Consider the following 21,587-nt stretch of genomic DNA (forward strand, 5'->3'; position numbering starts at 1 on the left):
TCGGCTGGCGAAGCGCTACAGCTGTGCTGCCGGCTTTCTCGGGAGCGCTGGGTGGCTCCCTGCGTTTCCCGAAAGCGTTCTGGAATTCGCTGAAGAAAAGTTTAAAGAGATGCTCGTGACGGTCCCAGTAATCATCTCCTCAAATCTCGGTCTCACGTAGCGTTCCCCGCCTGCCCGCTGCTGACATAATCTCTCTGCCTTCAAAGAAGCGTGTATTTCCACCTTTGTTTATGCCCGCTGAGACCGCATGGCATGCGTTTGCAGACCCTTTCCTAGGACTGTTATATATCCATCCCTGTTATTCTCTCGCAAGGAGTTTCCCCACGTTTTATAGAAGCTTCAGGTTAAATGGTGAAATGTAGTCTTGGCTTCGGGGCAAAAATGCTCAGGTTTCAACATGGACAGAAGTCCCGAGCGTGCAAATGCAGAACTGTGTATTCACTTTGCTAGCTCCGGGTTTACAACCCTCTCCCGCAGTTCTGGGGGTTGATTCTGATACATACGAGCATGAGGCACTGTCAGCAGTGTCAGAGTCTTTAGAAAATTAAGAACCAGAGAACTACACATTTCTAAACGAGGATCTTGGAAAGTTTTAGGAAGATGAGAGATGTATGTCTTAAAGAATTCTGGTAATAACCATTGTCCAATGTCTAATTCTTCTCTAGAATAATAACAAAAAACAACATGGGGGAAAAAAAAAAAGGTGATACTTGATGCTTTGTAACAAACCATCCAAGGAATAAACTTAGAAAAATAATATTGGAGTTTTTGTTTGAAATACAGAAGAGCTAGGCTAAATGTATTTGGGGCTGAATATTTATATTTTTGTCAACCAGTGAAAAACACCGAGCTCCTCACAGCTACGCATTAAGAGAGGTTTGCAGCCCACAGAGTTCGAAGGAAAAGAACAGAGCTTGGTAAAAAGACTACAATATTCAGCCTAAAATGACTGTTTATTGGATAACCTTTGTAAAAATCTAAGCTTGCCTTCTTCCTTTCTTCTTTCCTTTATGCCCATTATCTGCTTTCTCTTACAATCTGATTATTATTATTATTATTTATAACTTTCCTTTCTAAAACTGTACTCTTCCCAAAATGTATGCTGTTTGGGGTCAAGAAGAAGATATTCTCAATAGTCTCAAGTGAATAAACAGATTGAGAATATCTGGATTCAGCTGGAAATAGATTGGTCCCATCTTTTAGGTAGCCCTGGACACCTCTTTTGGAGGTGAGAATGCCACTGGAAAGGCAGGTGTTTTCCTAGTCATAAGGGACTATTATTTTTTTCTCAAACGTTTGTTCACTTTGTATTTACATCCCTGTGGAAAAGCCCAGCTACTTTCAACAGTTTATTGTACCTTAGAAGAGAAAGTTCTGAGCCAAGTTTATCCCGTAATTACATCAATTGCAACTTCACTGCTTTCTGTGGAGTTCTGATTAATTCTAGTGAAACAGAAACTTTAGGCACTGTAGTTTTAATGAAAGTTTTACTCGATAATAAAAGAGGGATCTGCTTTCTGTTACATTTCCACCTTAATACAGTTCACTCTTTTACCTGGCAGGTATATACCCATTGTGCATCATTAAAAGGAGACCTTTCTAATTTAATAGGATAAAGAGCCCTAGGGAGGGCCAGATACATGTGCACAAAGTGACAGCTGTTCCATCTGAGGTCATTGTGGTGCTCACAATATCACTCTTAAAAAATTAACAAATGCAATAATATGATTTTTATCAGCATTACCACTGATGATGGAAGCGTTTAATCAACCATCAGGTTAGAAAAAAATAGCACCATCAGGGAACTTTGTCAAAGTGATGGATGAAGATGGAGAAAAAGAGGTGAGAGAGCAGCACCATTTTGTCCATTGAAGAGAATGTTTACAGTGATGCTACTCATTTGGTAAGGACAGGCCTTTCATTGCATTAGGTCAGACCAGCACCTCTAGGTTAACGTAATGGCTTTCTGCTTTTTAAACTAGCAAACTTATTTATAAAGAGGTAAAAATACTTCCACATCATTAGTTACCTCATTTCCAATATTGGGAAATTTATTTTATGATCATGTGACCGTAATAAGCAACAACTATGAATATCTTAGTGTAGCTTGATTTATAAACTTGATATGAAGTAAGTGATTGAACAAACACTTCAGAAGTTCACTGCATCAGAGAATTTGAGAAATATTTAATTTATGGAAAGGTTTAGGTGAGTGCTATATAACTGAGTCAACAGATGCAGAATTCATTCATGACATTAAAAGTTTTTTGACTACATTGTTGTGTGATTAAGGTGGGTTTTTTTAACTGTGTAAACATTTGTAAAATCTGTAATTTAATTTATAAGAGTCCTACAGAATTTTTCAAAACAGGAGCGGAGATAGGCACTTTCTTTGCATTTTGGAGTCAGTTTTAAACACTTTATCCTGGAAGTAATCCTGTTGAGTGGTAAGTTGAAGTCCTAGTAAGTTTAGGTTTTAAAATATGGCCTTGGATCCTTTTCCTGTATTAATTCTGTGAAGCTTTATTGACTCCTTATGCAAATAATCCAGTAAGTCTTGAGCATGTGTGTTTGAAGAATCAGTTCATATTAGCAAGGAAAGAAGGACTTAAGTGTCCTTTGAGTCTCCCTTTAACAAAGCATAGATGTAGTTTTTACACAAGTATGAAACATATTAAATATATTGTAAGTAGACAGAAGGAGTATTAAATCTTTATCCAAAGATCTTATGAGTTGTTTAGAAATTTCCTTTTTTTTCCTCACCGTTTAAAGCTGTGGATTTTTCAAGTAATCCCTTCTTCTTACAGATCTTCTATGACATCCATCTGAGATTCTTGATCATTTCTATTTTGTTCTATCTTTTAGAGCAGCATTTAAATAACAAAATTTGAAATCACAAGGAATGCTTAGTTACTGCTGTAGTTTAAGATGTGCAAAAGTTTGGATTTAATTTAATAGCATCCCACATCCTTCTGACTACTGAAAAATCTTGCTCTTCAGAATAGCAAGTATATATTAGAAAGTATTGAAAAAATGTTTGGCCATTTGGCAGCGTCAGCTGAAAAAAAAGTTTTCTGTACATCTTATGTTAAATTTGGAATTTAAAAAATAGCCTTAGAGATAAAATGGCTCCCCAGATTGATGTTTTAATAAAGTAAGGAGAAAAGAGAGAAGAAATATTAAAAGGAGTTATGCTAGGACATGAGTTCTTCGAAACTGGAGAAAGGGCAGTAAAAGATGATTAGAAGTGATTTTTTTGGGACAGCTCAAGTCTTTGAAAAGAATATTAAAACTACCTTATTGGAATTAAAATCAAACCAAATGAATGACCTTAATAGTGCCTTGCTCTGGACTTTGTCACATTTATGCCAAGTAGAGTAGTACTCCACGGCAGACACAAAGAGAAAAAGGTTCTCCTTCCAGGGGAGGGGCTTTTGATGTAGGCAGTAACGAACAGATGGGAAGCACGTTTTATTACATGGGATAACTACTTGTTACCATCAGTATTAACAGTGTATCTGTTTCCATTTTAAAGAGCAATTACAGCATTAAAATCCCTGGTCCTGGGAGAGCTAGTTCTGTGGATAGGAAGCATTTATGAGCTGTCTTGCTTCGGCTACTGGCACCAGCAACTCCTGCATACATCTCTGTACTGGCTCTCAGTGCAGACAGAGGTTGCACCTTTTGATAGCATGAAAGATGGCAAGCAGAATAAGCAATAATTTAACAAAAAAGAAAAAGTTCTAACTCTTTTTTTTTTTTGTGTTACATGGAACAACTTTTGCCATGCATTAAACATGACTAGGAAGCATCATGGGGTACACAAGAGATAATTGCAACAGTAAAGAACTAAATTGCTCCAGTGTGCTCTCCAGGAAAGAGCACGCCAGTCTGTCATACAACGTTTCAAAACAGTTAAATTTGTGAGTCCATGGAAAGCAGCCTCATGCTATCTGTAGCCACTGAGGTAGGAAGGCATGCTTATGGCCCACATGGGGCACTAATGCCACTATACCTTTTGTTTCTGCCTCAGCCCAGGAGCCTGCTTCTTAGAGAGTGGATTCTGAGCGAAGTGTAAAGCATCTTGGGACCTTCCTAGGCTGTGCAACACACTATATTGCTGATAGAAGGAATATTGTGAGAGAAGAAGCCAGGCTACCTCATGGGCCAGGCCATACACTGACCTGTTTACCATATCAGGGCCAACACCTCATGACTGCCCAACACCTGAGTGTGCCTGATTCATTTTCTGGAGAAGGGTGCCCAGGTGGGTTCTGTTTTCAGGAAGGCTAAATCTGAAGCCTACCCCTGCTCAGGTGTAAGGATTTTGGGGATAATTTGCTGTTACTAAGTAATTATCAGCAATAGGGTGTGGCACTTATAGACAGTGCTGAAGTAGGCTGTGTTGATGACATGAAGTGATGAATGTGACTTCCTAAAGTGAGTGTAGAGTGGAGGACTTTATGTCATCAACAGATTGGTAGGTTTGGATCTTTTTCTTTATCAAAAGATGTTTGGTCTGTTTTCTCCATTGCTTTAATGGAGTAGCTACTCGGCATCCCAACCATTAGCTATGAAAAAAGCTGTGGTGGTCAGGGCTGGCTTTTCATCACTTCTTCCTACAGAAGTCCCCTGGGTTAGTTTTCCTCTTCCCTTGTAAGGTCTACTTTTATCAAGCTGTCAGACTGGTTTATCAGTTAGTTAGCCTGTCTGTCTGAAGAAACAAAACAATTTATTTATTTATTTATTTTTTAACCTGTCACCCCTGCTGGAACTTTCTCATGTTGTGGGTAGGAAAGCGGGGCCCTCCCTGGCCTGTAACTCCCCAGGCTACTCTGAAGAGAGGAGGCTGTGAGTTCCCTGGTACTGTCTTGGTGCTGGAGAAGTATGGTGGCATGCTTTGAAGTCCAAAGCCTTTTGATCTGGTTTATTCTTGTCCTCGCCAGTTTTTGTTGTGGAAAATGAAATTAGGAATGCTTTGGGGGAGGTGAAAACAATGCCTGCTTGCATCTCTAAACTTGCCTAAGTCCGTGGTGATTTAAAGGAGCAGAAGTGCTTGCATCTTGCTTTACTTTGCCCCAGGTAGCTTCTATGGGGACACGGTACAGGCTTCATTAAACTGCTTTAGGGTTTATTTAAGGAATATATTCTGGAAACCAATAGCTACAAAAGCATTTGTGGGTAACTGAGTATAGGTCTTCTAAGTGGTGAAGAAGCAGTATTGATAAGATACAGAAAGGGTCTCAATCTGGATTATTCTACATGTGTTATCTGCACCCTGTTCTGCAGTGATCTCCTTTTTGTCTAGATGAAGTTTACAGCCTCAAGTAGAGGCAGGTTCAGGATTTCTTCACTGTGGGGTTTTTTGCGTTTGTTAGTTTTCTGTTTTACTGGAGTGAAGTTAACATTTGTTGAGGGGTAGGAGAGTAGGCATTGCTGGAATCCCTACTTTTGAAAGAGCTGCCATTTTGTATTTCACGGAGCAAATTAACCTGTTTCTACTTGTCTGCCCCAGCTCTGGGTGATGTGTCTGCTGGTGAGCTTCACCTGGCTCTGCTTAACTGGAAAAATCCAGATTTGTGAAAGGATGAGGAGTATTCATCCTGCCTTCCCTGGTGAAACTGATGGCACAGGTGAGGCAGTGTTTGCCATCACTTAATTCAGAACTGCTAACCTTTATTTAGTTTGAGGATTTGGGATTCTCTTACGTAGATATTGTAGGAATCTTAACTTTAAGTACTCAACTGTTTGCATATTTGGAAATGCAGTTAGAGAAGTTAAGAGCTTCAGCTTTTTGCTGTAGTGTTATATATGATACAGTTCACATTATATTTAAAGATAAAAGAGATTTTTCAAGTCTTCTCCCTTTTCTGATGTTCTGTCTGGGTTATTTCATCACAGGTCATTTTATCTGCTGTTTGTTTTGCTGTGTTTTGTTGTTGTTGTTTTTTTAGAACCAGTGAGCATGAATATTAGCCAAAGGAAAAAGTAGATTTAATTTCATTTCTGTTAATATAGTTCACTTATGCATGTCAGGCACTTTTTTTCCCCCTTTTGTCCTATGATTTTCATGTTCTTATTATGCTGTGGAATTACTTGTACATGAAAAAAATGTATTTTTGACCACATCCAGAATAAGAAGGTAACTCATCAGTAGAAGAATTGGGGTCAAATAAGAACTAAAGATGAGGATATAGACAAACTAAATATTAAATGGCAAACATTTCTAAAATAAATGAAAATAATCTAATGAGAAGTGAGTTTAGAAGATAAGTGCAAAAAAAAAAAAATCTTAAATCATCGCTTCTCACCTTATGAGAATTCTGCTAGTTTGGCCAGTGATAGCAATAGGAAGCTTTAAGTCTGAAAGACAAATTGAAATCAATACTTTATGCTCATTTAGCTGACTCTACTGAAAATCTCTGTTAGACGGATCTGGCTTCCATTGCACTCATGTAAATCTATACTTACAGTAGATATTCACTTATCTAAGTATATTTGGTGCTTGGCTTTGTCTTTCATGTGTCTGTCTACTCATTTTATGTATGAGCATTACTAGAAAGATGGTATGAAAGACAATATCAGGGGGTGTTAGGAGGGGATATAATTTAGATTTTTTTTTAATCTACTAAGCTCTAAGAACAGAAGGGAAATATTTTCCACTCGCATGGCATGATGAACGGTGTAGCATAATATAGTTCAATTACATATTTGATTAGGGTATTTCGGTGACTGTGAGAATGGAAGTACCTAAACCTGCAGTTCTAGTTTTAGCAGAAATCCCATTACAAGACCAAATAAAGCTGTGGATTTGCTTGGTAACGGATCTTGCTGGTCTGCTTGAATGGTTTTAGATTTTCCAAAACAACTGGATGTTACTTTTAGTTATTTACAGTTTCATGTTGTATTCCTTTTCTATGGAATAGTACAATTCAAAAGAAAAAAGTACCCATACATCATTACACAAGTTAATTTGTTTTACTCTTCTACAACAACCCTACTGAGTAACTATGAAATAAACAGCTTGAGCTAATGATTCAGCAGTGTGTGTTTGCAGGATAATAACTGTATGCAATCTGGGTTTAATGTGTCCAAAGTGCACTTTTTAAAAATTAGAATGGCTAAGATTAATAACTACTGGTTTATCACAATAATATTTTAAATTCGTTGTTCAATGATTTTATATTTCTGTAACACTTGAAGCCACCTGTTGCTCCCATGCAATCACTTGCAGGAGCTAGGCTAACCTATAGATAAACTTCTGCTGAGGGACACAGGAGTTTTGCTGGGTTGTTTTTTTTTTTTAGGGAAGTATAAAATATAAGTATATATATTTAATTTTATGTAAAGCATTGCATGGCTTAAGAAAAACAAACAAAAAAACCCACTGAGTTTAGGAGAACAGCATGAAGAAGTGGTTGGAAGTGGGTTTGGTGTGAAATGGGAATATGGGAGGATATTTGTGGCTGGTTCTCAGCAGGGCTTCTGTGTGCCTGCTACCAAAGTGCCCAGGGCCACTGTGATGGGGCAAACAGTAGTGAGTTTTATCTCTAAATATTTAAAACTAAAATTAGTGGAAAAAACAAATCTTATTTTCTTTGATTAGTACATGAGCAGAGTAGAAATGCACGTAAGGTGCCATAAATGATTAGATTACAACTTAATTTACTGTACTGGTATCAGCATTCTATTGGTAGTTTGTTTTGAAGGAAGAACAACAAAACTATTTTGTAATGATCTGAGTGTTGTCCTGCAGAGGGATCTCAATCCCACTGTTGATCAGCTCTGAGTATGAAGCGTGAGATGTGATTATTATTATTATTATTATTAGCTTAATATTCATGTCTGAAAACTTGTTAGTGCTTGCAATTTTTTAGGTAAAGAAGTAATTTTCTATACTATTCTATTTTTTGCTCCAATGCTTACATAAGTAGACAATATGTGCTGTTGTGTCCATTCTTCAAGTAAGAAATGTAACAGTGATTTAAATGGGAGAGGTAATATAACACACCCTGACTAAATAAAGAAAACCCTAAACTGCTGATGCATTTAAAACCAAAATGTAAACATTATCACTTGATTATCACTTTTCTCCCCTTGAAGTAATCTTTTTTTTTTTTTTATTTTTTTAGCTCGAAGTATATATAGACTTGTTTTTAAATCTGGGATTTTAATGATTTTGAGTGTCAATGTTCCTTACTCTTCTGAAGAATTGTTATAGGAGTGACGAAATGGAGTTGGCTGAGATTTTCTATTCTTTATCTGTTTTACTCATTTTATTTTATAAGAAATATTGCTGTCACTGATTGTCGCTAGATAACTGTGCTTATTGGAAGAATTAGGTTTTAGATGCTGGGGAATAGTGCTACTTTGTTCTCCTGCTGCCTTTTGTCTCTGAGGCTTTTAGAGACTTTGCAGAAGTTGACAGAAATGGCTGCAAAAATCCTTATGTTGAAGACACTTAAGAGATTGGTTTACTTAGTTGGTCTTTGTGTGCAAGTTCTTCTACAAGGTTTTGCCCATATTTACTCTTGTGTCTTATTGCTTTATTTCTGCTCCTTGTTCATGCACAATGTAACTCGTACTGTTTGTGGCATTTTAACTTTTTTTTTTCGGAGAGGAGTATCCAGAACAGATGCCTTGATTTACTTGTGTTTTGGCTTTCTTATATTATGCTTTGGGTCTGGACAATATGCTGTTTTTTGGATTGCTCTTTTCTTATAAAAGCTTATGTATTATTCTATACTCATAGGAAGCATGATTAAGAAATCTAGCAAGTCTTTTGATGTCAGTTTCTCTATTTCTACAAATGTCAGTGCTCCTACAGATCAGTTTGCTGTTAAGTTAAAAAAAATAAAAATAAAAAAATAAAAAAAACCCCTTAATTCACATATTTATATCCTGTAGTGCAGTAGTACCTTCTTAGGTTAACAACAATGCTGACATCCTTGCTCTTATATTAATTTTGATGCTGAATAGCTAACTGTGAATCAGTAATTTAAATGCAGGATATTCAAAGGAACTTTGAGGTATTTTTATGTTTTTGAGCCATTCCTAAGGAAAAACTAAATAGTGAGCAGTCCTGTCCCACTGCGAGTGTCTCTTGTATTCTTCTGTTTTGTATGATTAACAAGCAGTATTTTCAAATTGTCAAAAGAGATACCTTTTGTAGTTGTCAACTTCAGTTGGGTCATCTAGTTCATTTTACTACAGTTAGACATTATATCTCATGGACATCTCATTGCTGAAATTTTTTTCAGAAAGATTTCATCCTGCATTATACCATTTGACTCTAAGCTAAGTTGTTTTAGGAGCATATTTTTCTTATAATCATTCTGATAGTATCGGCATTAATTGCACTAGCTTTGGTAAGGATATAGGAAACAAGTTTTCTTTTTCAAGTTCTGAGGGCTGTGTTTAGACTAACTGTACCTTTGCTAACAACTGTGTTTAGACTAACTGTACCTTTGCTAACAACTTGTGAACCACCTACTTAAACTGAAAATCAAACCTGAATTCTAGTTGTTCAGAAATTGACTTCATTATTACCCTAATCTATATAATTTCTTTAATTGTCTAGGGAGTGAGGGGAAGATCTTGTTAGATTAAAAGCAAGAACAAGAGCATCTCATGGGAGTTGCGGAGGTCCTCTGTGACCTTCTGTGAAAGATTTCCTGTTGTTAATGTTTTTCAAGATTTTCTGAAGCTGGGAATCATTATGGAATGTCTATGTTCTTTCAGCAAGTGATAAAATTTGTAGCTTTTAATGAGATTTTTTGCCTCTTTATTTCACTGTGAATTTTATTTTTATAGACCCTCCCCCCCTTTAAGTATAGCTGTTCCATTTTCATAATGGTCAGATTGTTTAGTGACTACAGATCCATGGTTAATTTGCTGCTGGTCTCCAGGAGGATTAAACCTTAAGACTTCTCATTTTCCACTTCCAATCCTATCAACAGTACACCTAATTAACTTTTTTCAATCCTTGCCCAGTACCTTTATATCTTCCATAGTCAGAATTAAACTAATCTTATGAATACAGAGGTCATTAGAGGACTTGACACACAGCTTCTGGGCGTTTTTGCTGCTCACAACTTCTGTTCAAGGCTCTAGCGTTTCTGATAGTTTAGTTCTCAAATTGTAGTCCACACTTTTAATGTTGTTCTCACAATTACAGGAACTAGAAATTAAATGTATTAATGAAAGTTGATATCATGATAACATTAGGATTACAGGATTTAACTCTGCCCCAATTTGTCCTTTTATAGAATAAAAGCTTTGTAGTATAAAAGCATGAAAATATTTTTCTTGCTGACTGCAAATCTCTAAGTAGATCCAAAAAGAGCTGAGACTAAGTGTTATTGCTCCAGCAGTTGAAATAGCAGCACTTGAACTGATGAATCAGTCTTGCTCTCTTCCTGTCATTGACTGTCACATTTTACAGGGCAATATTTCCCCAAAGAAGAGTTTACAATCAATAAGCAACTTCAGACAAGATGAGATTTATCCTCCCAAATAACCACTCCTTGTTGGCAGTTCAAATTCAAGTTCAGAGTGCCTAAGTCATTACATTTGCAATGTCTCTGGCATCTAGCAACCTCATTATGTAGAAGTAGGACATTAAAGATAATTGATTTTTTTTTGTTGTTTGTGTTAGCAGTGTTTTTTAACAATCTGAAGTCTTGACTTCATAATTCCTGAGTGTTCCTGCATGAAATTATTGCTGATATAATTGCAATTGTAGTGAAGTTTCTCTCAAAATTAGGTATACTTTATATCTAGTCTATCCCTAATTACTGAATAACTCTTCTTTACAAAAAGAAACCTAAAAGAGGATGCTGCATTTGTAGCATCAACATTGATATTCCCTAACAGCCAGGAGCCCAGCACAGGTGCCTGTTATGCTACAGGCTGTTCTAAAAAATGGGGTAATAGTTTGTATCGTAAAATGCTTGCAGTCTAACGGAATTCTTCTCTCTGATTTAGCAGCTTTGTTATCAGCTGCTAAACAGGCCTTCTTGCTCAAGGTCACTACCCTGTAAGTAGAGGTGGATGTAAATTTTGTACAAGCTCCTCAGCCTTCACAGTTCACACTTGCGTATTGAGTTTTTATTGATGCAGTTAAATTCAGCTAAACATCTCAGCTAGATCCTACCATGTGCATACTATGAAGATGTAATAAATGATGAAAGAAAACTAGGACGGAGGATAGGTGTGAAAAGGGGAAGGTCTGAGACATAATGCAGGTCATCCAGTCACTTCTCGTGTGTACTGCATATCTCAACAATGTTAATGCTGGTAGAAATAGTATTTCATTGCTTATGTCTCCTTCATTGCTTTTTGAAAATGGCACTGAAAGGAAATTCCTGCCTGCACTTCAACAAGAGGTTAGAGACAAAGTTTCACTTTGCATCTTGATTACTTCTGTTTTTTTACTGAGTTCTTAATTAGGCTTGCCTTAATCTCTTCCTTTTCCCAAATAAAAGTTTTTCTATATTCCTCTTCTTCACTGTTTCAGGTATGCTAGGGAACTGAACTACCTTTTACAGAAGGTTAAGAAGTGGATAATCTGCTATCAGATGATGAAACCCACTTAGTTGTTGCATATCTGGGACTGAGGCTGTTTGATTGCTCTGGGATCCCTGTGCCTCCCTTCTTCCCCTGTAGAGATCACAACAAGGAACACAGACAGGAAACTTCCAAAATCCACATGAAATATGATGTGGTATAGCAGCAATTAATTCCGGATTGCTAGTCCATTCTGTGCCTGCTGTTCTCCATAGAGTCCACTAAGGAATACAAGACCAGTACCTTTGTCACATCTGTTTGCAGTACTGGCGGCTTGTACTATAGAGATACCATTTTGGACAGGTTCAGAAGCCTCTGCGTTGCATGATGCTGTCCACTGCAGGTCAGATAGTGCTTTGACTGTATAATATGGGTGTTCTGGTTTTCCTAAGCAAACTGTTAAACACAAATATCTCAAGGGAAGCTCACTGTCTTATCAAAGACTGCTTATTAGTAATTTGCTCTTCTTGAAAGGAAAAAGTGCTTAATACACTCAAGACAGAAATAGGTCTAAGGAAGAACAACAAACCCTAATGAAATTAGAATTAAAATAGGAAAAATGGTATAATAAACAGATTCAAGAGCTCGGTATTCTGTGGCAGAAGAGTGCTATAGCTTGCATATGAATATCACAATTGTTATCAATTATTGGTGTTAAGAGGTCTGAAAATTTGCACAAAGGAATAAAATACCCAAATGTTTATGTTAATCTTAATGTTGATTGAGTGCAGGTCACTTAAATCACATTATTTTTGAAGTGACAATGATATTTCTACATCATCTACAGATCACAACAGGGGAAAAAAATGTAGGAATAAGATAGTCTGGAAAATGTGTCAATGTTTAGTATCGATAAAGATTTAATGATTTCTCTTTCTTGTCAGAATTAAATTTTATCTTAATTTAAGGACTGTATGGATGTAAGAATTGCTCTTTCATCACAGGACATAAATATGTGCAGATATTATTTTGCAGCTGATATTGTCCGAACCTTTTAAAATCAAAACTCTTGTTTCTACTTGTAGAAGAGTTTAGTTACCTTAGGTTGGGAGTGCCAGAACTGGTTGCAACCCAAATGCTAACTTTGTCCTGACAGATTGGAGCTGCCAATTCCCTCTCCAGTTGATGGTAGAGTTATTGAAGATGATTCTCTACAGAGATTGACTTTGCAGTAATCTTTCAGCAGTACTGTTTCATGGCAGAATAGTTATCTACGCAACACCATGCAAGAAAAATTTGAGTTCAGTTTCTGGAAGTTACTGGAAGTCATTTTCAGCTAAGATTTGAATAATGCTCTTTAAAGCTTTTTTAACTTCAAATGTTAATGTACTTAATGAAGTACTTCAGAAAATTGTATAGAAAATGTGTAATACCTCTTTTAGCTCTTTTGTTTGTATACATGGTAATCTTTCTTCAGTGGTAACCAGCTGTGTGGATTCTGCAGTAGAAGCTTAAACTGCATATCCAAACAATGTACAGTTTCCTCTTCAGGAAGCTATACATTGAGAAATATACTGGCATGAGGGGTCTTTCTAAATCAAGATGTTCTGATAATAAATTCTCTGGAAAGAACGAAAGTTTTCTTGAATTTCTTAGTAAAAACGTCTGTACTGCAGTGTAATACAAATCCTTACAGCAAGGCATATTTGACTTATTAAATTTAAAGTGCAGCAGGCAGAGAGGTATAGCTAACGAGTGTTTCCATCTGTTTACCAGAAATTATGGGCATCTGCAAAATATAGATGTGAAATGGCAGTATGTATGTGCATGTAAGATTATGTAACTAACACCAGATATCAGTCTTAAAATATCATTCAGTAAGCATTCTATACAGCAATGGGACTTATTTTAAAGTGAGCAAATGTAATTTGATCTAAAGATGTGGTGTTGTCACCCTACACACATTTTTTTCCATTTCTGTGCTTTTGAAGATGGTGGTTTGTCACTCTTTCACAGTTAGTGCATTCTAAAATGTCTTACAAGTATTAAAGCACTTGGAATACTTGCTAATCTTACTTCAAAGACCAACTTATCAGTATGTTTACTCTAAACATTTTATCACCATTCTTATTTGACTGTGAGATTAGAATGGAAAGCAACGTAAGCAGACTTATGCTCATAGTACATGTTCTGTATTTTTTGAGAAAGTGGATGCTTTGTGATCAATGAGATTATACTAGATAATCTAATAATAACATAATTAAAAGATTTTTGAACTTTGCATTAACACAGTTCTGAAACTTAGAAGCAAGTGGATACAAAATCATATGAAGTCGTGCATTTAAAACAACCTCTTCCGATTCAGTGTAATAGTAAGAAAACCTTGTTTGATGATAATACAGTCCTTGGTCTTAAAAATTTCAAGAATGAAGAACACTACATAGAATCACACTTGAAAATTTTATAATTAAATTTATAATTGGGGACAAAACAACTAATAGAAAGTATGGCAATAACACAGGCAACAACATAATATTATTTTCCTCAGTGTCTTGCATAGTAAAGTACCCTGCTACCTGAAGGAAGCTCAAATATACAATATGCATGTTAATATTTCCTTGTTTTCTCTTGAAGGATCGCCGCTTTAATGATGAGATTGACAAATTGACTGGATACAAGACAAAATCTCTTCTGTGCATGCCCATAAGAAACAGTGATGGAGAGATTATTGGTGTGGCACAAGCAATAAATAAGACTCCCGGAGGTGCCCCCTTTTCTGATGACGATGAAAAAGTAAGACTGCCTTCTTCTGTTTTCTTGTATGTAGCCTGACAGACTCTTCTTAGGAGTACCTACTGCAGGTATTACGCATAGAAGACGTATTCTTTAATATTACTGACTTTGTAATTAAGTTGTAATTAGTTAATTTCTCAGGTACGACAATGCTGCAGCATTTTATGTACAATTTATTTCCTCTTTTTTTACCAATTAGAGTGGAGGGAAGAGCTGGTGTTAGTACTTTGTTCAGTTCGTATCTTGATAAGTTTTTATCGCTCCATGTTATATTAAAAACTCCTACTGATCTGTTTTCTAATGCTTTCTTAGCTTTTTTAAAAAATCTGAGTTTGTCTTAGAAAATCAACTGTAAAGCAGAAAAGCTGATACTTGTTTTATGAAACTTACGACGGACATACTATTATTGCTTTGTTCTCGTAGCTTTTTTTTTTCCCAAATCTTTAGCCCTTAAAATTTTAGCTTCCTTATTTGGCCTGCAATCTATTACTTATGTTTGAAAACCCCTTATTCGTGTGTGGGTGTCTTTCTATATCGATCCTTCATGACATAGTCTGTTTCATATAGGTTAAGTTCTTTGTAGATTTTAACTTGCAGTACAGAAACTAGAGTTTTAGAAACCTATTCTCTAGTAAATTTAGAAGCTGTGAAATTAAGGGTTTTGCCATCATTGTGGGGTAACTCAGAGAAACCTTAAGATATTAAATTGTATTAAGAAGGAAAGACTGAGAACATTAGTACTGATGTATTCTTTATAGATGTTAATGCATATGCCTCCCCCACTGTAGAAATAATACCATGAGTAGCTTCTGTTTTAAGTTAGGTAATTTCAATTAAAAATAAACATAATGAAGAATTTGTATCACCTATAAATGAGCTGTTAGATGCTGATTCAGAATGAAATGAAGTCGGTAGAATCTGTTGCTTTAGGTTCAGATGACTTGTCAGTCTAACTATTTTTATAAAGATCAGGTGCACTTGGGAGCTTAACACCATTAAGGTATGGGGAGCAGCCTTTTGTGTTAATGGTGTTTAAGTGCTTAATATAAAACGTATGCTGTAACATAAAACATACATCTGTTCTGTAAATGCAAGAGACCTTGCCGATTAAACTTCAGCTTAACACTTCATAGATTTTATGTTAGACTTTTCATGCAATACTCTAATGGGAAGCGTTAACCTCTAAATAAAATCTTTCAAAGAATTGTTTTTTGTTGAAACAATAGCTTTTTTTTTAATATTAACACTCAAAGTATTTGGAGAAAAATAGAACTAATAGTTTTCTGTTTCTCAAGCAAACATTGTGTGATGATAAACTAGCTGCGGTTTTCTTGTTCATATGTTGGTGTGTTTTGTTTTTTTTTATAAAAACTATCTGTAGTAATAAGTTTCTTTGTGATAGTTTTCGTATAAAATCCTAAGCTTGCTCACTTAAAACCATCACCTCCTCTGAATGTTCTCCACAGGATATATGCCTGTGGCATATACACTAACATTATTCTAGGGGATGTTACGTTTACCCCTTTATGCTATCATAAAGCATAGGAGACTTTCAAATCCCTATCAAAGGATAAACACTTATTTTCTTCTTTCTGTCTTCTTCACTAATATATATCTGGACAGTAAAGGGAGTTCAAGTAGCAACAAGGAGGATTTTTGAATTAAAACTGGGGAAAATGGGAAATGGTGCTACTCAAGTCAGGATATCTACACCTGAGTATGAAGGGAGAATGTGAATGAAGCCAAAAAATGACTGGAAAGAAGAGGGTAGAGTCAGCAAGCTGCATAGCAACTCTATCCAGGAAAGAGAAATGGAATATCCTTCAAGAATGTATTATGAAACAATGCACACTTCTGTTTTAGTGTAGTATTGAATCTATTTTTTTGTAAAAGTGTAGGTAGAGATGGACTTTGCCCCTGAAACTTACTTACGCTGTCTCAAAAGCAGCTAATGCTTGACAGAAAGCCATTGTTGGTGTATTGTTACATGTTGACATTCCTGTGCTATGACAAAGAAGAGGTGACAAGCAGTACCTGTTGGAAAGAGAAAATCCTGCCTCATTGCTTCACTGCAGTAGATGGGAATAATGTTTAGAATCAAGACAGTATGACATAAATGAAATGTCTTAAAGCTAAACTAACCTTGGTTTTTCAAGGCTGTGAAACATTGCACAAATCAAACTCATTTTCTGTAGAAAGCATAGGAATGTATTTATGTACTCCTTTAATCTGTTATTAAACGGCAATTTTTACTTGTTATTTATGTATGGCAATACAGGATTTGAGGATATGAATCTTTATATGACTAATGTCTGTTAATAGTTTCATACTCTGATTTGTAGTGTAGTGGGAGTAATTCAAAATGGATAGTGTTTTGTGAAATATGGTTACGCAAAGGAATGTCTTGCCATCCAGGTAGGAAAATCCTTGCCAAGTGAAATACAACAAAGTGAATACACAGTAGCTGAGAGTGTAAAGAAGACATAATCGTTCTTATATCTTCTATTAGCTATCAGATATCTTTTAATAGAAACAGTTATGAGCAAATATTTTACATTTAACATAGCGCTTTCTTGCTTTTAAATAGAGATCTTCAAGCAGTTATTCTAAACAGGACAACTTGCACATGAAGAGTCAGCTTTATTCCTCTGTACTGCTATCTGCTTTGGATACTTTTCCTAAATCTGTTTCAACATTTTGTTCTGATTTGTTCTGCTCTTGAGCTGATTGCTAACTCTTAGTGAATCACAGATTCTCATTGACCTAGCCATTCGGATCAGAGTTGAAAGATTAGGCTTATACCTGGATAGTAATATTCTTATTGAAAGTGCATTCAACAAATGAAAGGGAGTGAAGTATAAAGTAGGTTAATGAGATGAATGCCTATGGTATGGTAAACAATTCAGGTGGGTCAGCTACTCAGTTATTCTGAGGTACTATGTGTGAGCTTTATATTATTTTTATTAAAGCTAAGTAACTGGAGCTACCATTTACACAAACACAAGTAAAACTAAAACTCAAATCTCAAAAGGTATTTATTAGAACAATATTCATTGCAGTATATGTACTTAATGTGCTGAGCAACAAGAAAAAAAATCATCTTTATCAGTATCAATTATTCTAGTACCACATTAAGGTAACTTTTTTCTTGCAAGAATTTTTTTCCATGAAAATAAATTATTTCTGCAACAGATCTGTAAAATGGATGGTGCAGTACATTCAGTATATGCTAGAATGGGTAGTCAAATCCAAACTGAAGTAGTAAAATTAGACTTTTCCTGAACGGGCATTTCTGTACTTATTTAGTATACCTTGTTCCTGTATAAAATATCATGTTTGAAGTGCTGCCTTTATCTTGTATACATTTCATCTTTGATAGAATATTCGAATGTCATACATTCAACTGGCAAAACTCTGTGTGATGTCAACTGTGTATTGCATAAACACGTTAATATAATATTTGATGTTAGTACTGAGGTTGTGGTGCTTGGTTTCCATTCAGAGGTTACTGAAGATTTTTCATAATCAGCAAGTTTCTTGCAACTTAATTGCCATCTTTATTTTTTTCTAGTCATGTACACTATTGTTACAGTTAGTAACAAATATGTTTCTATTAATTCTTCAGTAATATATTAAATGGGTTCTCAAATGTAGTGTTTAAGGGAAAAATAAGTGAGAAGGTAAAGATTACTGTGGTCTATAGCAAGTCTAGGATTGGTTGTGGCTTGGCAGCCTGTGTGCTGTTTTTCATTATGGTTTTTGTTGGTGTGTTTTTTGGTGTTTTTTTTGTTTTGTTTTGTTTGTTTTTTTTTAGATCTGTGCTCTTAAGCTTTTTCCCTCACCTAGAAAACATGATAAACCTCTGGGAAGCCAAGAAATGCACTTCCAGGAGAATGTCTTGCAGGATTAGTGAATGCTTTTTTTAAAGACTATATCAGAGGAGGTGATTATAAGGAAAGGGGGCAAGAGAAAACTAGGGGCAAAAAAAGAGACCTGAAAAATGTTTTCAAAACAATGAAAGGAAAATCTGCCTGGGTGTTAAGGTGCTTTGTGCAGTGAAGTCTGATGACTATCTTGCAAGCAAACCCCATTTTATGTTGATGTTACAATTTCTGACAAGTAGCAACTTCAGAATAATTATAAAATGAGACTGTAATAAACTGACCCTTACCTCCAGGCCCTTTCAAACAAATCTCAGTATCTCTATGTATGACTTCTGTTAGAAGTATCTTTCTATACTCACTATTATGTGAAGCAATTAATTTTATCTTTTTTTTTTGCAAAGCTACTAGACTATTGTATAATAAAATGTCACTTGGGGGCACTAGTGCCTTGAGTCGATAGAAAACAAAGAATAATGTTTTCAATTACAATTAAGTAGATGCTAGCATCACTTCATGTATTTTTAGTTATTTTTTTGAAATTTAGAGCAAATAAAATATTTAAGATTTGGGGAGTTTTGAATGCTCCCAAGCTGTAACCAAGTTTATGTTTTGCAATATGTAAAATAGTAGAGTATTAGATTTCCAGGCTTTTGTAATTCTTTTTCATGGCAGACTTTCAGGTTTTTCTTCTTTATCTCTGGCCATGGTGTTAATATCACTGCTAAGTTAGTTTTCTGCATGTAATGATTGCTTCCAATTGCTAAACAAACTGTTTCCTTTTGAAAGAAGGGTGATCTAAACATTTCATTGTTTTGAGCTAAACTAGACCTGACAAATTGCTGTATGGGTTTTACCTCCTCAGCATCAATGGCTTGGTCAGCCAGAATAATGTAGAGATCTCTGTTTTGCTATAGACAATTAGAATAGTATTAATTGTTTAATTTATCAGTTTATCATCGTGTTACATTGTCATTAGTTGGTAACTTTTAAAAATAAACACACTGAAGAAAAATAAAATAAATACACTGAAGAATATCAGTTTTCTTCCAACAGTGGACGTCAGTTCATCTGGAAGGCTTAAAAACAAACAAACAAAACCTTGAAAAGAAGGGAAAGAAGGGTTCAGCCTGTGTGTTGCTAGTCCTGTCCTGGAGAGACACGAGACACTTCAGTATTTGTGCTGTTTGTGGGTGAGTCGTGTTGCAGGACAAGTGAGGAAGCTACCTAGCAAAAGTCTGACAGTCTGTGATTTAGACTATTATACACACTTCATAGTCTCCTGAGATGTGGTATCAAAACAAATCTAATCCTCCATCAGAGGCTTAACAAGTGGCATCATCAGCTTCACCATCCCTTTTCCGTGTCCCTTTCCTCTCTGTCTCTGGCATGCTCTTAGCCTGAAAGAAGTGAATCAGCTGCAGGTATATTACACAGGATCAGCTAGAGTGCAGTTCCGCTTGAATTAGAGAGAGACTATCTTGAATGCAGTGAGATCACATTTTTCCAGCCCCTCCAAGGAAGGATTTGGTTGTCTATGCTCTATGTGTGGTTCTATTAAGAGCAATATAGCCAGATTCCAGGGTTCAGCTAGTGAACTTTGTGGTTTGGAGTACCTTAAGACATGGCTCTTGCACGCTCTAACATTTCTATTTCTTGCATTTCTAATAACAGCCCTAGTGATTCTAAATTGCCCAATTTAATATGTTCTTCTGGTTCATATCAGCTAAGGCCTAAATACATTCTATACTGGAATTACTATAATGATGGATGATTCGTAGAGATTTTGCTGTACCTGCTAATATGCCTTCTGTGAATTTTTGCATGATGGGCTTAGAGTCATGCTGGGAGACAGTTATCTCTAAGTCAGGTATTACTGCCTTGTTACCTTGTGGAAGTAATCAGCAGTAAATAAAAGTATCAGGAGGAATGATTCAGAGCATGCTAACGTCTGACTGTTGTGAAAATCATGCATCCAGTTCTGAATCTGAAGAATGCACGAGAAGGTCATCTGAAAATTACTTTGGGTGCACTAGAATGGGACATGAGAAACAAATTAGCTAAATCATCTTTTTGCGTATTTTATATATTCCATTATGTGATAATGTTGGCCTTGAACGCTCCTGCTAACCTCTACCTTGGTTCTCTGATAAATCTGCATAGCAGTGTGACTCTAAAATCTATTATTTAAAATTGGCATAATTCTCAAAGATATCTCATGGGACTGTATGCCATTGCATCCAAATATGAGACATGAATTTGCTGAAAGAGGACAGAAACTAATGAAGACACTTGAAGGATGAAGATGCTGAAGAACTACAACTATCTGGGAAAACTAATGGTCTATTAGGCACTATTCTTGAAAGTACTTGCTTCGCAAATGTAAATTAAAATAAATCACAGTAACTGAATTCTCTTACTGGGGGAGTTAAAAGCAATTTGTCACTAGAATATTGGTTTTATCAGGGCTTGGCACAACAGTGCCAAACGACTGCAGTGACAAATAGTTCAGTAGGCTTGTTTCAGTCTTGTGGACGTTAAGTCATAACCTCAAGTTATGGAGGATGCTTAAATTGTTTTCAATTACAGAACACTAAATGTGCTTTAACTTACGTCTCGGTATCTGTTTTGAAGACTTTTAATTCAAATATTAACTGCCAGTCTCACCTCTGAGGAGTGGAGGCAAGTTTAAGATGTCTTACAATGATATTTTAGTGAAATAGTTATCTCTCAAATATATGCATCTAAGTTTAGGGACTACTTTCTGTTTGTAGTATGTAGTACACTGAATCCTTGATACCTGTTTGAGGCTTTTAGATGCTGCCATGAAACAAACGCCTTCAGATCTGGCATCTGGAAGGACTTTTCTACTGAACAGCTCAGTGTTTCATTTATTTTACTTCTTTGTGGGGGCTGACATTCTGTGCTTGTTGTATTCAATGAGTGTGGGGAAAGTGTCTGGATTCTACCCATAGTTGTCAGTGGGAGTCTGAACCCCGTTTGTTCTTCCTGTATTACTTGTGTCGTCTTAAATAATTTATACAGAGAGATTTGGACAAATAAGTGCTTTCTTCTGTAAACCTAGACTGTGATTTGGTTAATGTATTTTGTAGCACTTGATTTGGAGCCCAACTCAAAGCTCAATAAACTAAATGGAAGAATCTCTGCTGACTTCATGGGCTTTTAGACAGACTTTGAAAACCTCTGTCCGTTTAGGAATATTTCAGTAAATATTTAAGCTCCTTATTCTATGCTTAAATTAATCTAAGTCAGAGCACTAATGAAATAAGCTGAGGACCAGTTATTTTCTCTATCTTTCCCTCCCACTGGATGCAGAAAAGGCTCCAATAGACTGAATGCAGTTTCTGCTCTTGATCAAACATGCCCCTTGATTTGCTAGACATG

General features: G+C 35.9%; 1 protein-coding gene across 1 annotated transcript in view; it reads left to right on the forward strand.

The window, feature by feature from the left end:
- PDE11A (phosphodiesterase 11A) overlaps positions 1 to 21,587 on the forward strand; it is a 126,095-nt gene that overhangs the window by 6,618 nt on the left and 97,890 nt on the right. Inside the window, exon 3 of the mRNA XM_031554288.1 lies at positions 14,143 to 14,301. Within this exon, the coding sequence (XP_031410148.1) occupies positions 14,143 to 14,301 (159 nt within the window). The remainder of the gene's footprint in view (positions 1 to 14,142; positions 14,302 to 21,587) is intronic.

The sequence above is a fragment of the Meleagris gallopavo genome, chromosome 7, assembly GCF_000146605.3.
Source record: "Meleagris gallopavo isolate NT-WF06-2002-E0010 breed Aviagen turkey brand Nicholas breeding stock chromosome 7, Turkey_5.1, whole genome shotgun sequence".
In the NCBI taxonomy this organism is placed as follows: Eukaryota; Metazoa; Chordata; class Aves; order Galliformes; family Phasianidae; genus Meleagris; species Meleagris gallopavo.